The sequence below is a fragment of the Staurois parvus genome, unplaced genomic scaffold (assembly GCF_062004578.1).
Source record: "Staurois parvus isolate SC_StPar_1 unplaced genomic scaffold, SC_StPar_1.0 ptg000226l, whole genome shotgun sequence".
In the NCBI taxonomy this organism is placed as follows: domain Eukaryota; kingdom Metazoa; phylum Chordata; class Amphibia; order Anura; family Ranidae; genus Staurois; species Staurois parvus.
This window is the reverse complement of record NW_028318022.1, coordinates 1,456,867-1,484,070: the sequence shown is the minus strand read 5'-3', so window position 1 is coordinate 1,484,070 and position 27,204 is coordinate 1,456,867. Positions and strand designations below refer to the sequence as shown.

The 27,204-nt window shown below is 40.8% G+C and overlaps 1 protein-coding gene across 1 annotated transcript in view; it reads left to right on the top strand.

The window, feature by feature from the left end:
- The window catches only part of MCPH1 (microcephalin 1), a 417,602-nt gene that overhangs the window by 50,389 nt on the left and 340,009 nt on the right, over positions 1-27,204 (top strand). Inside the window, exons 7-8 of the mRNA XM_089679549.1 lie at positions 5,263-5,352; positions 7,001-8,293. Of these exons, the coding sequence (XP_089535675.1) occupies positions 5,263-5,352; positions 7,001-8,293 (1,383 nt within the window). The remainder of the gene's footprint in view (positions 1-5,262; positions 5,353-7,000; positions 8,294-27,204) is intronic.

The following is a 27,204-nucleotide window of genomic DNA, read 5'->3' as shown; positions in this document are numbered from 1 at the left end:
CATTCAACCACACTAACAAAAGTTTTTTCACCTCTTGCAGCACTTGCATCCTCTGCTTGGTTAACATAGTTACTTATTTTTTCCACATCAGCTCCTTTGATGGCAGCTTTCTTCTTCAAAATAGTCGAGATTGTAAATTCGCCATCTTGTACTCCGAGGCCAGATCAGACACGAATACCACGGTCATGCTTTTCTACAGTTGCCTTCTTCAACTCAATGGCTATTTTCCCTCACAACCTTATTCTTGCCATTCTTGTTCTGCACTTTTTTTTTTTACCATCATGCTTGCTCTGCACATTCTTGTCACCTTCATTACCGCTCTGCATGTTCTTGTCATCGTCCTTACCGCTCTGTACGTTCTTGTCACCTTCATTACCGCTCCACACTTTCGTCTTACCACCATGCTTGCTCTGAATTTTCTTTGGAGCCATACTGGATGTCCAGTACAGTATCTGCTATAAAGCTTTACAGCAAGCTTTACAGGGATGTGCAGTACTTTACTGTACAGTATGTGCTAAAAAGCACACCATAAAGCTTCTCAGTACTGTAAGTGTCTTCACAGTACACTTTCAGTATCTGTCTGTGACCGCGATCTCGCCTACAGGAAGTCACAACCACATGTCTGAGCAGGGAAGATGGCCGGGGCTCATATTCATGAACCAAAGTGGAGTTTGTGAACTGAAATACTTTTTTGTTAACTCTTCTGTTCGCGAATTGAGTTGTTCGTGAACAGAAGCGTTCGTGAACTGAGGTATCGCTGTATTTCTGTACAGTAATAAGTCTGTGGACATTTTAAAACCTTTAACAATTATATTTGGTGCATATATGATGGACACTTGATGTCTGAGTGACATATTGCCAGGCCTGAGGACGGACACATGTGAGGGAGGGTGGCCAAAAACCATGCAAATGCAGACCTTCATATAGTAGACTGTAGAAAGAAACAAACAATGCTGCGCAAATAGTGAAAAAAGAAAAAAGCAGCTGCTGGCAAGACAATCGGGTCAATTGTATGCAGATATTATAGATAAATTGCCATTCCCAAGTGTCACAACTCAGAATTTGTCACATCCATATAGGTGATAACATATATCTACAAGAAGATTGGATACTTGCAAGGAAAAGCTGTAGACCAGGATAACCACCTCCTACTACCAAAATGCCTATGTTGGATACTAGTGTCCTAGGAGGATGGATGTCTTTTTCAGCTCTGAAAGATTTTTTGTTTTTTCTTCTCAATTAAGATTCTTCAACATCACTACTTGAGCTGGTCTCTACAGTTGTATCCAACTGTTTCCTTAGTCTAGCTTTGGATTGTTGTACCCAGATTAGGACTGAAACAACTAATCGATATAATCGATTATATTCACTAAAACAAATAGCAACTATTTTCATTGATTAGTTGGTCAGTCGAGTAGTTGGCCTGCATACAGAATTTATTATTTGTTTGCGTGCCAGTATACGCGGTGCAGCACACATACTCAGTACACTGTTCATGTCAGTAAGTGCCTGTGTGAGGAGCATCTGCTCCTAGACACGTAGTACTTGGCAGAGATGGGAAGTGATTTAAAGTGATTCTAATGCTAGAAGTTTTTTTTTGCCTTCAATGCATTCTATACTTTAAGGTAAAAAACCTTCTGTGACCATCTCTCAGCCCCCCTGTATACGTACCTGAACTCGATCCAGTGTTGTGTCCAAGAGCAGAAGCTCTGCTCTCTCTCTCCCTTCTCACAGGAAGGAGCCTTTTGCTCCTTGCTGCTATCATTACAGCCTATGAGGAGAAGGCAAGGGGGCTCCAGGCCCACTCGAGTGCCCCAATAGCAAGCATCTTGCTATGGGGGCACTCTGAAGGCAGAAGGAGCCAAGAGCACCAGCGGGGGACCCCAGAAGAGGAGGATCTAGCCTGCTCTATGCAAAACTATTGCACAGAGCAGGCAAGTATGACACACAGTTGGTATTAAAAAAAAAAAAAAACAAAATTCAAACATATATTACTTTCATTGTTTCACAGTATAAATTAACCCCTTATAATAGTGGTTATCTGCAGATATTGCTTTTTGTACTATAAAGGGCTAATTTTTGTTTAACCCCATCATGACAGATTAAATTAAAAGCATGCTGCTGGTAATAGTGACAGCAGGTGCAAGTAGCATGTATCAAGCTACCTGTCTATGACAAGGGACTCATGTCATGCAAAAATCTGTAAAACAGTGTTTTAGGTCTTTTTAATTTTTTTCTCTTTAAATAAAAATTCTGATCTCTAAGTCTGATGGATATGTAACACATTTAACCTTTAGAAGTGTATATCTCTTCTGTTATTCTCAGAGTCTAGTACAGGGGTGGGCAAACTTTTTGACTTGAGGGCCGCAATGGGTTCATATATTGGACCCGGGGGCCGGACCAAGAGTAGATGAATGATGTGTATGTGTCATCCATAGTAAGTATAGTAATATTCCCCCATAGTAAGCACAGTAATTCATCCCCCATATAGTAATTCATCCCCCATATAGTAATTCATCCCCCATATAGTAATTCATCCCCCATATAGTAATTCATCCCCCATATAGTAATTCATCCCCCATATAGTAATTCATCCCCCATATAGTAATTCATCCCCCATAGTAATTCATCCCCCATAGTAATTCATCCCCCATAGTAATTCATCCCCCATATAGTAATTCATCCCCCATATAGTAATTCATCCCCCCTATAGTAATTCATCCCCCCTATAGTAATTCATCCCCCCTATAGTAATTCATCCCCCATATAGTAATTCATTCCCCATATTAAGTCCCCAAGTCCCCCCTGTGTCAATTCACTTACCTTTGCTCCGCGCGGTCCTCTCGCCGTGTTCCCGCGCCGTTCCGGTGTAGCATGAAAATCTGTCTCCTATGAGGATCTGTCCCCCTCGACGTATCTGCGCATGTGCCAGTTTCAGGCATTAGCAGCCGATCGGCGATCTCCGGCACATGCGCAGATACGTCGAGGGGGACAGATCCTCATAGGAGACAGATTTTCATGCTACACCGGTCTTCAGGGCGGACTGTGAGAGGAGCCTAGCGGGAGCCTAGCTCTGCGGGCCGGATTAAAAGGTCCGCCGGGCCGTAGTTTGCCCCATTGCTGGTCTAGTAGATATTTTGTTCCCTAACCATACAGCAGGTTATTTAGATTTACCACTGCATATAGATATTCAAGAATACTTTTTTTTTTTTTTTTAAACTTTACATAAGCACTAAATTGCACGCCACACTTTTTTTTGAGTTTTTTTTATTCGATTAATCAAAACCATAATCGGCCAACTAATTGATTATGAAAATAATCACTAGTTGCAGTCCTAACCTAGATTCTGCTGGACTGGATGTTGCAGAGCTAGTGAGGAAGTGATCTTTGGGCCCTGAGTTTCGCATTAAATGCTTTCCAGACTCTGTTCTGAGGACAAATCGGCTGCAGAACACTTTCCAGGTCCACAGCCGCTGCCATTGCCTCTGGTCATGCCCTATCTCTGAAGACTTACTCGGAGAGTAGGCCGATCACACTGCGCATTGGGAGCTACCTCATATTTGCAAAGCTGAATCCATTTTGAAATTCCTTCTCTCCACAGTTTTTCCACAGAAGGAGCTACTGCTGATGGACTGAGCACTTATGTCATTCATTGGGTGGAGTGTTACGCTTTCTTTCTCACTATTCAGCATCTTCTCCTGCTTTGCAGAGAACCACGTGAAACTGCTTATCACCTTCAGCCATCTGATCCTACATCTGCTATCAGCATTTGGGGCTCTGTTAGCACCTGAGGCTTTGCCTCTTACCCTGTGCTACAATTTTTTTTTCACCGCCACATGGTTGCAACATGTTAGTTTCCAGACAGAGTGGACAGCCCTGCTTCTCTGGGTGCCCTCAGGTAACACTCCACTTTCTGATCCAGTGCTGCTTACAGCATGCCTATTGGTGTGGCTAACCTCAACAGATTCTATTTCAGAGCCTCCTGTGGCCTCCAAGCAACCAGCTTCTGAGACAACTTCTGAGTCTCCCCAGACCCTTCTGGACAAACTTGCCCATGAAGAATTGCAATCCTCTTCCATCACTCCTAAATTAAGAGACCGTTTTGGTTCTGATTGACGTGGTATGCGCTTTGAAGTTAGAGAATCATCATGTTGCTCACACTAGTTTGGTTCCTATTCCGTTTCCTTTTAGAGTTTCTAAGCTTGCCAAGACTTTTCCCTATTATGCACTGTTCCAGGTCTTCCTTTCCAGAGATTGGAGATACCCTGTCAGGATGTTCACTCCCCCAAGGGTTTATATTAGCCTTGCATAGCTTGAGTTTTACTTTGTTAAAATGTAGGCTGCCTTCTCTGTGGATCTGTCAGTGTCACATATTAGCAAAGCAACCAGCATCCCAGTGGAAGACAAACCTGCCTTCAAGCACCATACTGATTAATGCTCAGAGGCCCTCTCAAGAGCTGTTCCCACTGGTAAGGCCTGCTGTTCATCCTGCTAGCTGTGACCTTGATTGGCCAGACACTTGCTGACTGGTCTGGTTCTAGATCTCCAAAGTCTTCTGTCTGTGTTCTACCAGGTGGATTCTCAGGCCTTATCTGATGTCTGCTTTGAGTGTCTTTGAGCTGAACGCAGTCCCTAGTTTTCTGTTCTTAGTGGGGCTGTTAGTCTTTGTATTTTGCACCCCAAGTTGGACTGCTTTTGCATGAACTGAAGGTTGAAGTCTTTCTGTGTCCCTCAATAGACAAGAAGAAAAATACGGATTTTGAACTAGCAGTAATAGGATGGGCTATCCTGGGGTTATTCTGGGCTGGCCTACAGATTTGTTTGCTAGAGTCTGAACCTTCTGTAGCATCTTCCTGACTCTAAGAAGAGTATTTTACAGTGAGTATTAAAGTCAAACCTTTTTTTTTTTCTAGTTTTGGTAGAGTAGATAATGGTTAAAAATCCTTGAATATAAGTATCAACTGGAGGGGAGAGTGCATTGAGCCCATGCACAGTTTGCACTGCCAAAAGCGTCTGCTAGAGGCACATACAGTATTTGTAGTGTCCAGCTTGTCCTGCAAATGGCAGGACGGAGTAGAATCAAGGGGCTTTTTGTAGATAGGCCCCTACACAGCAGCATGTGTAATGGGAGGAGGTGATATTCAGAAAATATGGAATTGCATAAGGGAATTTTTGGAAAATACTGCTAAAAGTGAACTTACACTTTAAATAAGCACACATACATTTATGTAAAGGTTTTTTTTTTTTCCCTTTTAAATACAGCTTCCCAGATGTCGCAGACAGTGTTTGACTTTGCAAGCCCTAAGCTGTCAACTGGAAGTCCTCCTTCAGTTTTAACTGTTACATCACATGGTATGTTGTAATTGTCTGTACACATCATGTTCAGTATACCTGCTAAAGTCCATCTGTTATTGTTCCTTTAAAAAAAAGGAGACATTAACAGGCTTATTTTATGGGAGAAATCGTTAATTATAAAGAGAAATTGTTGGCATGCATTAACGCAATGTAAACCGTTAAGAGCAATTTTGTTGAAATATATTGGTTGCTTCCCTCCAGCAATACAAGAGGAATCACACTCCTGTGTTTGAATACCATGCATGTGCAGTGTGCTTTCTTTTTGTAGCAGCAGCGCTGACTTCAGCCTCTGCTGCTGCATGGTATTTGAACATGGGGGTGTGGTCACCTCTTTGTTGCTTGGGGTCAGTGGCCAATTGTTTTCGTGTCCTGATAGTTATCCATGGTGGGACAGTGCAAACAATGTTGGAATTTTTCAGCCAGGTTTCAGGGCTGAGCTAAATGGCCTTACAAGTATGACATTTGCCTTAAACAAAATTTTAGAAATCTCCACAGCGTATCAATCTACCTTTTGTTTTCATAGCCTGTTTTACTCAAAAAGCAAACTTGGCCTTTAACCGCTTGCCCGCAACCCTATAGTATAGTCACTGCTACAGGTCGGCAGGGCTGCACGAAATCACGTATATATACGTGATTTGATTTCCTGGTAGGGAGGTGTGCATGCTGCCCTAAATGCGCTGCCATTGGCGGCTACGGGTCTCAATCACCTGGTCCCGGCAGGAGATTCCCCTCAGCCACCAGGCAATCACCGAGTAACACTGACAGGGGAGAGACCTGTGTGTAAACAATACAGGGCTTTCCTGCCAGCACGAACATGCTGCTGTGTATTTCTCTGCACAGTAGAGAAATACACAGCAGCAGGTTTCTCAAGTAAAACACACACAGCACATGCTGAAAAACACAGCACACAGCTAACCCTTTGATCGCCCCAGATGTTAACCTCTTCCTGTACAGTGTCAGTGTTTTTATTAGCACTGATCTCTGTATTAGTGTCAGTGGCAGTTAGTCAGTTCCCACCCAGTGTCAGAATGCCTGCCGCAGTCCCACTATAAGTCGCTGATCTCCGCCATCACTAGTATAATAAAAATATATAATAATAAACCAATTAGTTTTACATGTACTGGGATTTTTTTTTTTTTTAGAAAAAACGTAGCAGAATACATTTTGCCCAAAATTTTTGATGACGTTTTATTTTTAACATTTTTTTTACTGGATCTGTTTTATAGCAAAATGTCAAAAATATATATATATATTTTTTTTTTGTTCAAAATTATCAGTCTTTTTTTGTCTCTAGCGCAAAAAATAAAAATGGTGATCAAATACCACCAAAAGAAAGCTCTATTTGTGGGGAAATAAATTTAATTTATGTACAGCGTTGCATGACCGCACAATTTTCAGTTAGAGTAACGCAGCTTTGTATCGCAAAAAATGGCCTGGTCAGGAAGGGGGGTAAATGCTCTGGAGGGCAAGTGGTTAAACGTAGTTGCTTTGAGTTGTCACAGTTTTCACATCATTGTTCTTTGTAGTGCCTTTTGAAGTCAATTTGGCATATGTTTCACAACATATTTTTAATACATACAGCTGCAATTTTGTATGTTATCTGATTATTTTAAAAAACAATCCAGTTATTTTTTTTCTTTTACAGAAAAAGAAAATGGCAATAATCTTGACACTAGCTTTGATGAACTGTTTGGAAGTCTGGAAAATAGAGATGACGTTCCTTCTACCTTTAACAACCAAGAAACAAATAATGTACAAGAAGAAACAAGTTTACACTTAGATTGCATTACCTTGTTTCCTCTTGAAACTAAGGCATCAACATCTAGTGCTGCAGCTGTGAAAAAACGCAACTCTGGTTCGTGCAATCAAAGCAGGGGTCGAAAGTCTCAGGTAAAATTGAAAATGATTGATGCTACTGCTGACAATAGTGCGAATGATGTAATTTGTGAAACACCAACTAGAAAGAAGAAAACTCCAGCTTTGGACCATATAGTCATTACAAAAACTCAACTAACAAACTCTGATTGTACAGGTCAATGTACTGTAAGCCCGTACAATGAAAGTAAAGGTTGGAAGCCTTACAGCCCCAAAGAGGCTGAAAATAAAAGTAAAGAGGATTATGAAAGTGATGCTTTTTGTATGTCAAACCATAAAAAGTCTGAAACCTCTATCTTAGAATCTCTATCTACAGCAAACAGGCTTACTGAAATGGGCAAAAATAAAGTCCGAAATAGGAAGTCAAATTGCCTTGACCTAAAATCTGAAGTTTTAGTTACTAAAAAAAGTATAATCAAGGAGCTGTCCAAATCAAATCTGTCTCCATCGAATGTTGACCCTGTGGTCACAGTTTCTGAGTATGATGATTTCTTTAGTTCGAATGACATGAAAAGCAATCAGAACAAATTTGGGAGATTTTCATTGACTTTAAAGCCTCGAAAGTCACCAAGTCCCCCTCCACTGTCTTCAAAAAAAAAGGGTCCTGGCAAAAGGAGAAGATCAACAGATTCGGTTTCGCTGGAAACATTGCAGACAAAAAAACGTAAGACTATACATGCTTTTAATCATTCTAATTCAAGCCCAGTACAAAGTACTATCCAAGAAGCGTCCATTTTTCCCATACTCCCTGAGAAAAAAGATGACAGTTCACCAAAATGTTTACTACTGAATGCAGTGGAATCTCCGCAAAAGAGGGAAATAAGTGCAAAAATACATTTACAGAGAACAAAAGGAAATAAGAATCAAAATGACAGATCTGAGAAATTGCAAACTAATGGTAATATGGGTTGTGAGTCAAGTCCCTCAATTGAACTGAAGAATGATAAAAATATGGCAGTATCTAAGGGAATACAGATGGAAGTTATTTCTAAGGAAGCTTCAAATCTAACAAATGGTCTGGCCCTTGAAGAACATGAAAAACAGATGATCAGTTTACAACCAAGTATGTGAGCCACCATTACCTTACTCTATGGGAATAAATGAATCTCATCTCTGTCTCACCACTTGCTGATTCAACTTTCTCCATTAGTTTTCTAGCAGTAAAACTACTTAATTTTGAATTATTAGCCACTGTACAAAAAGACAAACCACTGCTACAAGTGTTACACGAGTGGTGTTAGGTTATTATTGCTTTCCAAAGTGTTTTCTTCTTGTCTCTATTTCTTTTAAGTCTGGATTGCTGGTCTACGTCTTACGACTGTAAGAATATCTTAAACTTGTAAACTACGTTATGTATACATCCAAACCACTGTTATTTGTAGATGTCCAATTTATTTGACCATTAGCCGTCTTGCTGCTGATTTAAGTACAGATTGGTATTGGTGTGTTTATAAAATGTTGTGGAAGTTGAACGTAAGAACTTGTCCACATCTATGTATACTTTTTGCTTTCAGGAATGCAGCCTTTAGCACCTAAATGATGGTGGTGCCATGCAATTGTCAGTGCACTACTTTCAAAACTGCAGCATGCTGCATTTAGGATGCACTTTACATCAGCATGACAGGGTTTCAGTTTTTTATGTAAAAGTCTGACTAAACCACAAGGGCTTTCCAAGATAGTATATGAAAGTGTCAGTCATTTTTCCTGGAAAAGGGGACATTTCTTAAAGGGAACCTATCAGGATAGAATATGGACGTTGTCAATTTTATTATTATAGAGTATTTATATAGCGCCAAAGGGTTTGCTCAGCGCTGTACATTAGAATCAGCGCTGTACATTATAGCTATGTGGTTATAAACCGCTAAGGTTGTCATCCTTGTGCTTACTACTCTTCTTAAAACAAGGATAAATGTGGCAGTTCTATACACTGCACCTTGGAAAACCAAATGGCAGTAGCTTCATCCAGTTTTCTGTTGATAGGTTTCCTTTTGAGCATTCATAAGCCAATCATATCTTAAACTTTAGTTTAGAAAGTTTGAACCATTCGACTCATAGAGAAACAAAGGATTTCCCAGCAACACTTACCAGCCAGCCTGTAAAACAACAAATTTGTCCCTGTCTTAACAGTTTGCATGAAAAACAGAGGATTTTGTTTGCACACATTTGCAAATAAATGTGTAAGCCACAGTCTTGTGTCAAGGGTCCTCTGTATACTGGGGACATAACTTTAATATTTCCAGTGCCTCTAAAATAGGAGCACATACAGTATATCAATGGATAGGTTAAGGGCAGGTGTGCCTGGAGGGAGCCCACCCCTCCTTAACGGTACAGGTGACGCCCAGCTATAGCAAACAAAAATGTGCAAACAAAACCCTCTGTTTTTAACGCAAACTGTTAGACGGGGGCCAAATTGGTTGCTTTGCAGGCTGGCTGATACGTGTTGCTCGGAAATCCTGTGTTTGTGATGTTCATTGCCCTTCCATGTGCACTTTACTGCTAATGCTGGTTATAGGTTGGGACTGTTGCCATTTTTTTTTGTGCATTCAACTTAGCGTTTGTTTTTTTGTGGATTGGATTAGATTACATTGTATTCTTTTAGGGCCAGCTCACACCATAGAAATGCAGTCCAGATCCATTCCAGATGTGTTTCTGCTTGCATGCTTTTGATGCGTTCATTTTTGGTGCATTTTACCGCATTCCAGTTCAGTGCAGAAAAAATGCAGCATGTTCTACTTTTTTTTTTTCTGTGGAACTGGAATGCACTGGAACTGACCGCAGTGGTGTAAACTATGCCATTGGAAACCATCTAAACTAGTATCCATGCGTTTTTCATGCAGAAAAAAAATACATTGGACTGCATGTGGTGTGAACTGGCCCTTGCTGATAACAAATGACTGCCCACGAGCCATATAGAGGTCTGCATTAACCAGATCTCAACTTTTAGGCCCGCTTCACACTAATGCGATGTGGGAAACACACAGGAATTAGCTGCCCTTCTCACACCGCATAGCAGTCGCACTGTGGGTGTTCATGCATTCTGCTGTAGGTGTCAGTGGGAATTGCGGTGCAATTCCTGTGCGCATCCCATGCGATGTGACAGTGTGAATTGGGGCTAAATTAGTTCAACCATCAGTATGACTTTCTATTTTTGTGACTGTGGTTTGTGGGCACTAAGAAAATGCTTTGGCCATATACTGAGTTGTCTAATTGACACATTGGTGATAAAATAGAAACTGCTGCGCCTAATTAAACTGGTAAGTGTATCTCAAAAAAACTTCCCAGCAGCTGCCAAAAAATGGTGTACCCCTATAAAAACATCCAAAGATCAGATTAAAAGTGTAAATTGGCAGCGTCTAAAAATGCCAAAAATATACCATATATATTATAATATCGGAAAACCGTAAATGAAAATGTAATATCAAAAAGAATCAAATTTCTGTATCAAGCAATGTGCTAAAAAGAACTGTGTATATAATTCCAATCAAGTCTTTATAGCTATCAGTGTGCTTGGAAACCCTAGTGTTGTGTCAAAGAGCACTTATGGTTTTGACACATTTTGTTAATGATTGCACTTTCAAATTATTTCATATAATTTGTTGAGAGGTGTAATGCTGGTAATTAAGGTACCCACCACCATTGGTTGGAACTTACCCATGGCTCGCAGCTTTAACATTTCAGCATCTCAGTAGAATGAACAGCAGGGACCTCTGGAAACATATAAAACAATGTTTGGGCTGAAAATGTTCATGATTTTCCCATGAGTGGAAAAAGTACACTTGCTACTGTGGCGTAGTCACTTTTTTGTATTAGTTGCACAAAAGATTGATTCTGTGTGCCTATTGTTTATAAGATGTTTTGCTGTTTTGAAATATAATCTGAAGTTGTGTATTTGGTGCTTAAAATACACATGCATTAAGTGCCAGGTGGGGTGAAGTGTGGTAAATCTGCAATGATGGAGAAAGATGTGGATGTTGGTAATCATAAACTTGACCTATTACATTGCTAAACTGTAGCTTATAAAGATGAAGGCAAAATATTCTCTTGTATTAAAAGGCTTCGAGTTTAGAGCTTATTTTGTACCTATGTAGATAATTGGAATGCCCACATTTTGAATGAACACATGAAGTTCTTTGGAGTCTAGGTACCATTAAATTCAGATGTTTTGTGTTATGGGAAATGACCACAGCTGCCTATGACCTGACAGTTCTAACTCTCCTTGTCTCCGTGTTGGCTAGAAGGGCATCTGTTGTGAGCAATTGAGAGATGAGGGATGCTGGAAGGGGCTTGCTACAATACCACTGTGGAAAATGTGGCTGTTGATTTCACATTGGAACATTTAGATTTTATAGGTAGCAATTACCTACAAGATAACCTTCAAATAATGCACACCTCGGCTTTTTTACTAATTCTAGGCTAAAAAGGGGGCAACGCAGATATTCGTTTTAGCACGGGTTTCTGGGTTGCATTCAAATAGTCTATCCACCTAGATTCCACTTGTAAAATGTTTTTGTCTATATCTTCTTCACTTGGATGGGAATGTATCCTGGCTAATGCCATGAATTTCAAGGTGTCTGTCTTGTAGCCATGGCATATAGCAAAATGTATGGCTATATGGCATTCCATATTATCTTTGGAAATATACACATTATGTATTCTTTGCAATTGCATCCACATGTGAGCTAGTATACAATACATGTATTTCAAAATGTTTTATCTGTCAGGAGATGCCAGTGTTTTGCAAAATCTTTTTAATGATATCCAATATTGTTATATTTCATAATGGGACATATCTTTTAAAGGTCCCTCATTGGTAAAGGATTAAATCTCATAGGCTGTTCCTGGCTTTATGATATACTAGGTTTAGAGATTTCCTGCTATAGCCACACCTTCGTAAACACTCACTTAGTGATCTTACTTCACTTTCAAGTTTTTAACCCTTTGTTCAGTTCCTTCTAACACGTATATACTGTCCAACAGGGATGGCTTTAATTAAATGGAACGTTTGTATGATATTGCAGTGTAATGAATTTCCTGCTGATTTTCCCATCTGTTTTTTTGGATTAAGAAGTCCTAGAAAGGTAGTAATTTACTGCCATATGCTAAGGTAAATGATAAATTGCAATCATTACGATTCAAAGTGTCAACAAATTAAATGAATAATTCCACAAGGCCTGTCCAAAAAAATCAAAATGTCGTCAATGTCCCTGCACCACAATTCAACATGGTTCCTGGTACGTTGACAAACTCTCATAGGAAAAAAAATGTACTCACCCACCCCCAGGTACAGATTGGTGTACGAAGGGACACATGGTAGTCTCCATCACAACGCCCTGTACTTGGAGGTAGTATGAGGCATCAAAAAGAAACTTGTTTCTTTCGCAAAATGAAATGCAAGGTATCCCCTACAAATGTATTGTACTCTGCAAATTCTACACTTCTTTCATTTAGCAATGATGCTGTTATTTCTTGTCCTTTTTCATGAGGACTGCTCAAGTAAAGTGTCAGTTGATGCTACAATAGTGTTAGGTCTAACATATAAACTGTCTAAAACTGTGAGTAATTGAAATAGGATGACGATCCTTCGACATGAATGCAAGTGATTATCATTCGATTTGCTTGCGTTCTGTATGAGGAAGTTCACTCCCAAGTCAGTCTGCATGGAGGTTCTCATATGTTCTGAGCTTTTGGTAAAGCTTAACATATTGGGCTAACTGGGTATTTTGTCATCAAAAAATCCCTTGTTTCATTTGATGACTAAATCAAGTACTGTTTTTTTGTCTCTAACAGTTTTATTGGGGTTGATTTACTAAAACTGGAGAGTGCAAAATCTGGTGCAGCTCTGCATAAAAACCAATTTTTCAACGTTTTGAACAAGCTGAAGATAGAAGCTGATTAGCTACCATGCACGGCGGCACCAGATTTTGCACTCTCCAGTTTTAGTAAATCAACCCCATTGTCTTGATTATTTTGTTATTGTCTCTATTTCTCTCATGAACAACTTTGTCAAAAAGATACACCCAGGCATTGGTTTGTGTAGAAAATGTTTTAGATTGATTCCCATTCTGGTTAGGAGAAACAAATGTTTCACCTTTTTCTTTTTGAGAGCCTTATTCACCCCATATGAATGAACAAGCTTTTTTATTCCCATTGGATTTCTTTCTTCATATAATTGTCAGTGTTTTGAGGTCTTCATAGTCCTTGAGGGTAAATTTCTGCAAGTAGTCTTGTTTGTTTTGTTTTTTGTTTTTTTTATCTTGTCCCTCCAAGCAATACTTGAAATTAGGCTTATATGCTCATAAGTTAAGATCCTTTATAAACTCAAAACATTTATTATCCTTTGCTGGGCTAAAGTTCAAGCCCAGACGTATTAAGTGATTTTTGTCACAAACTGATCCCTGCTAACCTCTTTCTTGTGAGCCAGGGCATTCCTTTCTCGTTTTTCTCTGGTGTTTGAACTTTGATTATAGCCCAAAAAACATTTTTAGACTAAGGGATTGGGTCTATATCTGGTTGTGCATGCGCAACTGATATGTTGCTGTCCTGCTATATCAAATCTACTACCCGCCACCATTTCATACCTCTGGTTCATACCTGACACAACACTGATGTGTGTGCACACCTATGTGGCGTCACTTCCCCTGATTTGATTCACTTCATAATGGCATAGATGCCATGTGGATATCTGCACAATGCAGACAGAGTTGTTGGGCATTCAAAATGATGTCACAGCCACTTAAACAGATGTCTAAAAAAATTGGCAGGCTCAACAGTAAAAGAGGGAATGGCAGGAAGGAAAACCCTGAAACATTCACCCACTCCCTACAAGAAACGCGAACAATGCAGAAAACACAAAGACCAATAAACAGACAAATTAACAAAGACAAAACAATGCACAGCCACAAAGAAAAAACAAATTAAAGAAAAATGCAAAAAGTGAAAAACACAAAAAAGGCGGAAGGGGAAAAATATATTGGAGGCTAGGTCTACAGTGGGATAAGGGGACACAGGCCAGGAACAACAGAACACCCCAAATAGGAGAAAAAAGGAAGAAAGAAATGGAGCCAAAAACAATGGGCTACTATCCCCATCATGCCTTTTGAGAGCTGTCAATTAGTGATTCCAAGGTCTCAAGTATTGTACTGAATATCCAACAAGCAAGATTGATTCCAGAGGATTGGCTTCCCCCCTTAAGTTTCACCTATGGATTCTGCTAGTTACACACTTTCTGTATTACGGTGACATTGCTCACCCATTGTCCTATATCAATGAAAGAGCAGCATTGTCACCCTAGGTAGGCATTTTGCTATCCAGAGATAGCTGAGAGCAGTGTTATCTGATAACCGTGAATCACAGGAAGTTATAAGCTCAAAGGATATCTGGAAGGATTGACAGACATTTTTTGCCCTTATCTAAAAGTTATAACACAACGCTTGCATTACTTAATGGACCAAAAGGGAGCAAATGGGTTCATAGGGTTTACTTGCCCTTCAATAAATATCAAATATACGAAGGTATCCAGAATTCTACATGTTGGGCACATTCCATTAAGGGCTCATTTGTGGAGTCTCTCCTCTGAATAGTGATCCGCTGTGAATCACTTTCCGGAAGGCTGTAGAGCAGCAGCTGCCAGGCATTCAGTACAAAATACTGCCTTCTGAATCCTTTTTTTTTTTTTTCCCCCTGCACAGGGATTTTGTTTATGTAAATACTGCTCTCCACCACAAGTCAAATATTTGGTATGCGATTGCAGCATGGGTCTCATTTGCCACAGCATTTGTATAACCCTAAGCAGCTGCATTCTGTCTTTTGGGTAATCATGGAGTGGTAAAACTGTGGCTTAACCCCCTCTTTGTTACTGCCACACAGCTACCTGTGTATATAAGGCCTTAAAACTTTAGAATTAAACTTAAATGTCATGTATGTATGTAATCCTTACCATGTGTAGTATATGGGTAGTTTTCTGGATTAGCTCTGCACTTTTGCTTTGTAGTAATGTTTGGGAAGGAGAACCTAAAAAATACTAGGGGGAAAGCAAGCTGTTGCAGGGCTTTTACTGGGTAGCCATTGATCACTGTTGGGCACAGCACCCAGCAAAAAGCCCTAAAGAACAACACTGGTGTGTGCAGGTTTGCAAATTATTGAATAGCTTTGTTGATAGGTTCACATCCAGGGGCCTTAAAACAAAATAAACAAAAAAAAATGTTGAAAAAGGGAATCAACCATATAGTGCATCATAACCATGACTAAATCTAGAAAGGGGCAGGTGAAGTTTGGGAAATCTCAACATTTTCTTTTCTTTTGGATTGGTCCCAATTTCTCACATCCTTCAGTTATACGTCACATTGAAGGAATAATTGGAAATTGAGAGGCATACATCTGGACAAAGCAAATCTTAGTTCTTTACATGAAAAGTTGGTATCTACCTAGAAATTGTTGCCTACATATCTGGGTCTGCTGATCACTTTAACCACTTGCCTACAGGGCGCTTATACCCCCTTCCTGCCCAGGCCAGTTTTCAGCTTTCAGTGCTGTTGCACTTTGAATGACAATTGCGCGGTCATGCAACACTGTACCCATATTAAATTTTTATCATTTTTTTGAGACACTGAAAGGCAGCTCAGATGGGCACTGATATGTGGCATTGAGACACTGACGGGCACTGGCAGGTGGCATTGATGGGCACTGACAAGTGGCACTGCTGGGGCTACACTGATCATCAGGACACATTGATTATCAGTGCCCCGATGATCAATGTACATGTCCCCTCCGAGGAATGCTGATTACCAGCTCTCCTCACGAGCGGTCAGCGTGACAGCTCTTAAGGGGAGAAATGCCGATAACCGGCATTTCCCTATTTACCTGCGATCAGCTGTGATTGGACACAGCTGATCACATGACCGAGCCAACATCTTCGGCTCTTTCCGTTCATCGGTGATCCACTGTGTCCAAGGGACACAGCACACCACTGATTGCTGCGCTCCTCGAGCTGAGCACGCACGGTTAGAGTAGGAGGATGTCATATGACATCCTTCCAGAACGAGAGAACCGCCTTGCTCCCGTAATTACCTTATATGGGAGGCGGTTAAACTTTTTTTTTTTCCACGTTTGCCAAAGCTCAGTGCAAAATAAACCAAAAATAAATAAATAAATAAATAAATAAATATATATATATATATATATATATATATATATATATATATATATATATATATATAAAATTATATTGTAAAAAATTAAAGTTACACCCAAGCATATAAAATCCCCCCAAAATAATTGAGGCCCCACTCCCCCACATACTCACGTACACATGTAAGGGTATGTGTCGGGAGCACCTACATATGAAAAGATTGATATCAATACATAAAGCCATGCATGCCAGATTGAGTGCAATATTTTTAGCACCAGACCTCTGTAACACCAAACTGATGGACTTTTGAAGCATTGCCTTTAGAAAATAACGATTACTGAAATTTGTTGCTAATTCACAGGTGTGCACAAATGTAACGTTTAACATGTTGAGTGTCTGTTTGCTTGGTACAACCTCATCTTTTATATATTACAAAAAATTGGGTAATTTATTGCGTTTATGTACCCTAAAATTAACTTTAGTGTATTTTTTTATTAAGATTTTGAGTTTCCTAGCCCTTTGGTAATATTGTGTAACCTAAAAAACTGGAACTACCACTATTGTATTCTTTAGGGCATTGGTCTCCAAACTGTGGCCCTTTGCTTGCTTTTATCCGGCCCTTGGGGCATTATTCATCTACTAATGCCAGTCAACAATGGGACATAATTCCCCCCCACTGAAACTAATGAATGGGCACAATTCTACCCAATGACACAAGCGAATTAGGCACATTTCCTCCCAATAACACCAATGGTGAGGCACAATTTCTCTCAATGAAACCAACAATGGGGCCCAATAACACCAATGATAAGTCACAATTCCTCGCAATGACACCAAAGATTTGTTTTTTACAGCTGACGTTGGGACCTTTTCTACTCTCAATTATGGCAGTCCTGCCCCTCTAAAGTCAGAAGGACAGTAAACTGGCCCTTTGTTTAGAACGTTTGGAGACCACTGCTCTAGGGTGTCTACTTTCAGAAAATATGTTTTGGGGACCTAAAATGATTTTTGCAAACTTGTGCAAAAAAAAAAAAAAACACTTCATAAACGACTCTTGCAGGGAAAGGGTTAAAGGCTCATATTCTGAACATGTTATATGCGACAGTGGGCAGGCGTCCTCCCTCTCAGCCATTGCCTTATTTTAAAATCAGCATGCTCATTGTCCATTCATTCTTTCTCCAGATTTCAAACTGAAAGCCCGTACAAAGGTACGAACAAGAAAGTTGGCAGGAGAGAGTGCAGGAACCTGACACTACACCTGCGATCTGCTGGGTCTTTTTAGGGTCCTACGAGGAAAAAATATATTTTTTTTTCCTGCAAAATAATGTGCATTTGTTACTTTTCCCTGAAAGGTGAACTAAGCCTTTAATGAAAGCTACAAACTTAAAATTGAAAAGTTGACAATTACTTTTGGAATTAAATTAACAAATCTAATATGATATAGCTTATATACTGTGACATATTTCATCTATAAACTATTATTTGTAGACTGGTATGCAGGTTCAACAATTTTGAAGTTTATGTAAATTCCAATGTTTTCATAATTTCCAAGACTAGTTCTTTATTTGTATACTTTTAATGTCTAATAAAATACACTTTTTAAAACCCAGTTTTCATGTTTTCTTTAGTCTTATAACTTAAAAAGTAATATTTTTGGTTACCTTTTTGAGTGCTTTTTTACTTGCTAAAAATCCTTAAATTCTCTTCCTGTTTTGTGATGTTTACGAGGGGCAGTGTCATAGATCAAAACAGTGTAACAATAATAATAAATATGCTATTAATAACAACCCTCGACACAGTAATTGAAACTCCCACAGTGAAAAATTATATCCATGAAATGCCTCTTAAAGGAGAAGTAGGACCAAAGCTTTTTTGGCCACACTTCTCTTGTGGGTCACAGGAGTGCACTTAGTTCTGCAATCATGCGACTGGTATTCAGCTGAAAATGAGCTGGTCCAGGCTATGTAGAGATCCTGACTTTAAATTTGGGATCCATCCAGATTCTTGACCAGCAGCTGGCTCAGCCTTTCAGCAAGCTACTGAGAGGCTGAGCCAGCTGCTGCCACCTTGTCCGCAGCCTAGTGCACCAGTGAACACTGGAGGGGCAGAGTGGTGACTGATAGCCACTGGTTCTCTGCTCAGTGAAGACAGAAAACTGAGCGATCAACAGTTCTTCGCTCACTTCTATGTCTTGGAGCTGGCAGGGAACAGTTACAGCATCGGATAGATGCTGCATCCACCTAGGTAAGTATGTGTTTTTTTTTTTTTTTTTTTTTTTTTTATCCCAAACTTCTCTTAAAGGGAACTTGCATAAAACATTTAAGGGGTGCTGCTCCAGGCTTCTGTGTCCCAATGTGGTGACTGGCTGGAAAGAGCCCGGCTCATGGCTCTGACTGCAGGAGAGAGAAGCTTTAAATGCCTCACATCAACACAACCTGACAGCGTAGTAAAATCAGCCTAGCTCCATCAAGGCCACACCCCCAATATATTCACATGCTGACTGACCGGTTGTGTTGGTGTGTCACGTTCAGGACTTCTTTCTCTTTTATTAGAGGTTTTAAAGCATTTCATTTATTAGTGTTGTGTGAGCCTACCAGGTGTTGCGATGGGGCACTCGGCAGGGGGGAAGGCCCAGGTAGCTTGTGAGGAGGATCGAGGCTGCTCTGTGTAAAACCATTGCACAGAGCAGATAAGTATATGTTTTTATTTTTACAAATAGCCCTTTCAGCCCTGGTTCACACCAGTGCAGCTTCATTGCGGCTTGCTGACACTGTGCAACTTCATTTAACAGATGTTAATGCATTTTGCAATGAAGTTGCACAAAAAAGGCGCAGGAACCTTTTTCAAACTTTCTAGTTTCCTGACAAGTTGCACTGGTGTGAACCAGGGCTTAGAATTACTTTAACCACTTGCCTACCGAGCACTTATACCCCCTTCCTGCCCAGGCCAATTTTCAGCTTTCAGCGCTGTCACACTTTGAATGACAATTGCGTGGTCATGCAACACTGTACACCATATGAAATTTTTATAATTTTTTTTTACACATAGAGCTTTCTTTTGGTGGTATTTAATCGCCGCTGGGTGTTTTTATTTTTTGTGCTATAAACAGAAAAAAAACCCTTTTTTTCCCTATAATTTTTGCTGTCTGTTTATATTCTAAAAAAACTTCACTGATGTGCGTTGATGAGACTGCACTGATGAGCTGGCACTGATATGCAACAATGCCGAGTACTGACTGGCGGCACTGGTGGGCACTGACTTGTGGGTGGCACTGCTGGGCACTTGTGGGCAGCACTGGTGGGTGGCACTGATCATCAGTGCCCTGATGATCGGTGCCAATCCCTCCTCTCACAATTGCCGGTTATCGGCAGTACTTGCCGATAACCAGCAACTGCATTTACTGGTGATCTGCTGTGTCATTGGACACGGCTGATCACGTGGTAAAAGCCTCTGTGATTGGCCTTTTACCACATCACGTGATTAGCTGTGTCGTCCGTAGGACACAGCAATCATGGAGATCGCCAGGTGCACTCCCCGGGTTCGCGCGGGAGGGCTCGTTCTGGGAGGACATAATATGATGCCCTCCCAGAACTGGCCGGCTGCAGTGAAGATGTCATTCGGCTATCTGTGGTTTGAAAGTGGTTAAACAGTGTCTATAAAGCATCCTTCTATATTCTTCAACCTGAAAATGTGCAAAACGTCAACACCCTGTGTGTCCACCATGTGAGTATAATCATTCACTTACTAGAAGTATGTGACCTTACTATTATTTCAGGTCTCGTGCTTTTAGTGGGGATACTATTCTACCATCTTATTTGTCCTGTTCTGAAACATTCTGAGGCGATTTTCCTCTATTGTTTGAAACCTAGAGTTGGTCTTTAAAATTGTTGTAAAGACTGAAGGGTTTTTCTTTTACCCTTATGCATTCTCTGCATTAAAAAACCCTTCTATTGTCATTGTTTTTTGCCCCCCCCCCCCCCCCCAATGCTTACCTGAGCCCTATCTTGATCCAGAGCTGTGCCTGAGAGCATCAACGCTGCTTTTTCTCTCTCTCTTCATTGGACTTAGTAAGAGCAGCGGAAGCCATTAGCTCCTGCTGCTGTCAATCAGATCCAGTGTCGAGGGAGCCCCCCCCCCCCCCCCCCCCCCCACACACACACACACACACACACACACACACACACACACACACACACACACACACACACACCATGCAATATGGGTAGGCAGCACAGCCAGGCTAGGTGACATAACCGTACATGCTGTGATAGGACACAGCACAAGTTTGGCTATGTCCAATCACAGCTCAGAGTTCTGTGTTTAAAAACATATAGAACTCTGTAATCAAGAAGAGTGATCTGACTGTTTTTTTTCTCCCTGAAAAGCAGGGAAAAAATAAAAGCCAGATCTGTGAGTAAAAGCAGCACACATTAAATTTATTAGGTATAGTTAATTCCTTGATTACCCCTAGATGTTAATCCCTTCTTGCTGCCTTTATTTCCTTTTAACATGTTGCATAAAGTTTAGCTCCAACCAAAACTTTTTATTGATTTTATTGCTCCCTTCACTTTGCTCATATTCTGGCAACACAGGACACACACGCTATCAACACACACCCCCGCACTCCTTACTCTGGCCCTTCACATTTCCAAGATAAACCTGCTTGATCGTTACCCATGCCTCCCCAAGGGTCTGCTCACTATCTTCACTTCCCCTCCTCAATCTCCACCTTCAGGTTTCCTCTTGGGTCAAAGACCGGCTAGCTGCAGCATGTCAACACAGCTGGCTGTTTCTCAAACTTCTAGCAGTCAGCCAGTCTCTGACCCTAGAAAAGACCTGAAGGTGGAGATTGAGGAGGGGAAGTGAAGATAGTACCAATTGTATTGGTTTGCATATTTGTCCATATATGTACAAACCTATCACAAATATAGAATTTCTGTCAGAATTTCAGGCTCTCATGAGGCATTACTTTTTTTTTTTTTCTAGGTCCCTGTATCCTCTCACCCGCTCTATGCAAGCCACGGTTAGAGCATTGAACAGAGCTATGGTGCTACATCCTGCAGCTTCTCGCATATGGTCCTCTAATATTCTGTTGTGGAACAACCCGCAATTCTTCCAGGTCTTGGGGCCAGTCATATGGGTGACAAGGAGTATTAAACGCCTGGGAGATCTAGTCTTAACTGGACACCTTACTTTGTTTTCTAAACTTCAAGTTAAATAGTCTTTACCAAATGGGTACGTCTTTTTCTACTTACAGTTACGCCATGCTTATACCTCCCAGTTTGGTTCTGTGACTATTTCCCTGCAAGGGACTGCCCTGGGATCCTTGCCCCACTCTGATGCTTTTGCTACGGCCCTCTCTGTGTTGTACCAGGCTCTACGCCCATCTCTAACCCTGAGCCTGCATAGATGCAGAGCAAAGTGGGCATGCAATGTTCCGAGTTTGGACATTGTTTACTGGGACTATGTTTGGGATTATCCCTTTCAATGCCTTATATCAGTGAAGGATAGAATTATACAGTTCAAGATTGTTCACAGATTCTATCTTGTGTTTGACAAGTACAGTTGTGTTCAAAATAATAGCAGTCAGACATCACTAACCTGATCAATCACTGTTTTTGGTAGAAATGATATTTCTACATGGCAAATAATTTACTAGCAGGTGTAGTAGAGTAATAGAAATCCAACAGTCATGACATGCATGCTGCTGATTCTGTGTAATTGAATCACTAATTGAAAGGGGCATGTTCAAAATAATAGCAGTGTGGAGTTCTATTAGTGAGGTCATTCATTCTTTGAAAAACAGGTGGCAATTATTGCCCTTATTTAAGGAAGGAAGGCAGCAAATGTTGTACATGCTGGTTACAGTGCATTTCTCTCTGAAATTTTGAGGAAAATGGGTCGATCCAGACATTGTTCAGAAGAACAGCGTACCTTCATTAAAAAGTTGATTGGAGAGGGGAAAACATATAAAGAAGTGCAGAAAATGATAGGCTGCTCAGCTAAAATGATCGCAAATGCTTTAAAATGGCAACCAAAACCTGAAAGACGTGGAAGAAAGCGAAAAACTACCAATCAAATGGGTAGAAGAATAACCAAAATGGCAAGGACTCAGCCAACAATCAGCTCCAGGAAGATCAAAGAAGGTCTAAAGTTACCTGTGAGTACTGTTACAATTAGAAGACGCATATGTGAAGCCAAGCTATCTGCAAGAAGCCCCCGCAAAGTCCCACTGTTGAAAAAAAAGATGTGCTGAAGAGGTTACAATTTGCCAAAGAGCACATTGACTGGCCTAAAGAGAAATGGCGCAACATTTTGTGGACGGATGAAAGTAAGATTGTTCTTTTTGGGTCTAGTGGCCGCAGACAGTTTGTCAGACAACCCCCAAACACTGAAGTCAAGCCACAGTACACTGTGAAGACAGTGAAGCATGGTTGCGCAAGCATGATATGGGGATGTTTCTCATACTACGGTGTTGGGCCTATTTATCGCATACCAGGGATCATGGATCAGTTTGAATACATCAGAATACTTGAAGAGGACATGTTGCCTTATGCTGAAGAGGAAATGCCCTTGAAATGGGTGTTCCAACAAGACAACGACCCCAAACACACCAGTAAACGTGCAACATCTTGGTTCCAGACCAAAAAGATTGACGTTATGGAGTGGCCAGCCCAATCCCCGGATCTTAATCCAATAGAAAACTTGTGGGGTGACATCAAAAATGCAGTTTCTGAGGCAAAACCAAGAAATAGAGAAGAACTGGAATGTAGTCCAATCATCTTGGGCTGGAATACCTGTTCACAGGTGCCAGAAGTTGGTTGACTCCATGCAACACAGATGTACAGCAGCTCTCAGAAACAGTGGTTATACAACTAAATATTAAGTGATTCAAAGGAAAGCAAAATCTTCAGACATTTTTTCAGTTTATATAGTGAATGTTTGAGTTTGTAAAGAAGAATTTGTACACTGCTATTTTTTTGAACAGTCTAATCACTTTTCAATTTTTTTAAAGAAACAACACCAATTTGATCTATTTTTCTTCATGTTTTGATTTGGAATAGAATGTGTAGTGTTCCCAATGCATTTGTGTGTATGGAAATAAAAGCTATTAGAAGGATTTTGAGCTTTATTCACTTTTTTCAACACACTGCTATTATTTTGAACACTACTGTATCTCTAAAAATATATATACAGTAAACATATGGTGGGTAGCTTCAACCTCTGGTCAGAGTTTTGCCTACACATCCCAGGGTTACAGTGGTGACCCTTTGGGATGCAGAAGCTGCCTACCTACCAATCAAATGCTGCACAAGGATCATATTAACAAACTCTGACAGCCATTTGAATGCAAGACTATCACCTTCTAGTTCTAGGTTCTAGCAACATCTACCTAATTCCTAATTTTTATTGCTGTTGATATCTCTGTCAGTGCCTTTTACTGTGTCAGCATTACTGTGTAGCTCTGTTGCTTCCATTTTACTTTCACTTGGTTTCAGTGTGGACCAGCAAGTAGGTTAACAATTTCACATGCTGAATAAAACTGAAGATATTTCAAATAATGTTGAAATTGTTGGCAGAGATTTTTTTTCTTCCACACAGTTGACCTGTGTTCAAGGTGTTCTCAAGGTTGATAACTGCTATTTGCCATATATCTAAAATTTGACTAAAGTAGCAGGATAATATGAAGCATGTCAGATATTTCAATTTTTCTAATGCTATAATACCCGCTTTAACCACTTGCCTACCTGCCGCAGTGTATATACTGCGGCAGGGCGGCACCATTGTGCTAGAGCATGTAAAAAAATGGCATCCAGCAAAACAGGTAGGGGGCATGCGCCCGCCCTTCCTGCGCCGCAGATCGCAGCAGCAGGTGTCCATCACCGGATCCCAGCGGGTCATTACCCACAGGTTTCCGGGGATTAGCAGCACTCACTGATAGAGCGCACGGCTTCAGTGTTTACACTGTACCTCTGCTCCCTGTCAGCTCCTAACACACTGTCATGGAGAGCAGAGATTAGCTTTCCGGGACAGTGTGTTCCAGTGAAGTACACACCCCCCCGCCCACTAGTAAAACACTCCATTCACACAGTTAACCCTTTCATTGAAGAAAAACATTAACCCCTTCCTCCCCAGTGCCATTAGTACAGTGTCAGTGTTTTGTTTTTTTTTCACTGATCACTGTATTGGTGTCACTGATCCCCAGTGACCCCAAGTCAGTTCCCCCCAGTGGCAAAATGTCCGCCGCAGTCCCGCCATAAGTCGATAATCACTGTCATAAATCGCTGATCACCGCCATAAGTCGCTGATTGCCGCAATTGTTATAAAAAGAAAAAACCCCAGTATCTTTCCCGCCATTTGTAAATGCTATAACTTTCACGTAAACCAATAAATTTACACGTATTGGGAATTTTTTAGCAAAGACATGTCGCAGAATACATTTTGTCTGAAATTTATGACAAAATTTGATTTTTAAAATTTTTTACTGGACATGTTTTATAGCAAAAAGTCCAAAATATTGTTTTTTTTTTTCTCAAAATTGTCAGCCTTTTTTTTTTTTTTATAGCACAAAAAATAAAAAACGCACAGGCGATCAAATACCACTGAAAGAAAGCTCAATTTGTGGGAAAAAAAGGACGTACATTTAATTTGGGTGCAGTGTTTCATGACCGTGCAATTGTCAGTTAAAGTAACGCAACGTAACACAAACCACTTCTGTAACCGCTTCCTGACCGCCCTATAGCAGAAATACTGTTACAGGGCGGCACAAGTGCGCAAATTCACATATACACATGATTTGTGCTCTCGTGGTTTTCACGCCCCTCCCAGATGGCGTCGGATTGCCCGTCAGTACACCAGTCATCACATTTAACCCCTTGATTGCCAGCAACACGCTCATACACAATAAATCTCCATTGCTACTATAGTGTCTGAACGGATCAATATCTTTGATCAGATCAGCACTATACCAGCGTTCACATTAGTATAGCGTCCTCAAAAATGCAGCGTTAACTGGATCAGCCCCGACACATGCCAGCACCTGCATTTAGCCCCTATGCTTACCCACCCCCCCTTCTCCCCCAGCAAGTGCAGTGTCAGTAGGTCACTGTCAATTGATACACTGCACACAAAACCGCAGTGTTCGCAGAATCAGGCCTGATCTCTGTTAGCACTTGCCGGTAAATTTTGATGACTCTCATATGCAGCAGAGTGCCAGTACTAGTGCCGCTCTACCTTTTGGTGAACTGGCGAGTACCAGCGGTCTAGTACATCCTGGTCTTCCACATACCTCCTTGATTTTTGGAGCTGTTTTTCACGGAATATCTGTATGCGTTGATTGTGGATCAAAGCAATTTTATATGCACAACAATTTATCGCCGCCAACCCAAATTCAAACCTTGCCAGACCATTCGCATGGAAACTCATTACGGTTTTCAAATTTACATTTTTTTTGGGCCTAACCCTCAATATTGGCATTACTAAAAGAAATTAATTGCAGTTGTATTGGTCCGCAGACCCGATTAATCATATGCCGTGTTCTCTGCTGCCATGGCCAGGCATAGATATGAGAGTATAATGTGTTTTATGCATTTCAACGACAATACACTTTGTCATCCTCGGAGTGACCCTGAATTTGACTGGCTACACAAAATTCAGCCCCTCGCAAATCACCTTAATCAAAAATTTGCAGATGTCTATACTCCCCAGCAAAACATCTATGTTGATGAGTCCCTCATTAATTTTTCTGGCCACCTTGCATTCAAACAATTTCTCCCCAGCAAGTGTGCCAGATATGGGGTCAAGATGTAAAAGACCTGTGAGAGGGCAACAGGCTATACTTATAAGTTTCGGATTTACGAGGGAAAAGATAGTCACGTGGAGCCCGCCCGGATGCCAGACTACATGGAGAGCAGTGGCAAGATAGTTTGGGACTTGGTGTCATCCTTTTTCCATATGGGGTACCACTTACACGTGGACAATTTTTATTCAAGCGTGCCACTATTTAGACATTTGTTCAATCTTGGTACTGGCGCTTGTGGCAAAGTGTGACCTAATGTGTGTCCACCATTAGAAGTGTGTGGATGCAGGGCGGTATATTTTAATGGTGGGCATACCACACACTTTTTTTTGGCAGAGATTTCTTCTCTTTTTTTCATTCAGTCCACAGGCTGCATACAAAAACCCCAAAAGAACATAGCATATATACCCAACAAGGACCAGTGATGTACTGGTACATCACTGGACTTTCAGTGGTTATACCAGGATAATGCCTACAGCTGCAGGCATCATCCTGGTATAATTTTTTTCAGCTGGCGTTCAGCTTTCATGTAAAAGCAATCCTAGTGGCTAATTAACTGCAGGATTGCTTTTACAAGCAGCGGGAGACAATACCCCCCCCCCCCTGCTGCCTTCCACTGCCTTCTCGGGCAGTCCCGAGCCATAGGGGGAACCTGAGAATACAGCCGGTGTTTCTGCCAGCTGACCATAGAGCTGATTGGAGACCAGAATGGTGCCAATCATCTCTATAGCCTAAGAATTTGGAAGCTACAAGCATTTCATCACTTCAGTTTCGCAGGATATAAACAGCACCATTTGTAAATTGGGAAAGCATTTGATCACACCGATTTTTGGTTTGATTAGATAATGTAAGGGCAGAGGAGAGATCTAGAGTCCGATAGACCCCAGATTTCTCAAAGAATATATGACAATGCCCATTGAAGTTATAGGGGATATTTGCATTCCCTGTGATAGCATTAAAAGTGATCAAAAAAAAAATTAAAAGGACAGTGTAAAATTAATTTAAAAAAATCAAAACTTAAAAAAAAAAAAGTACCCTCGCCCCCCGC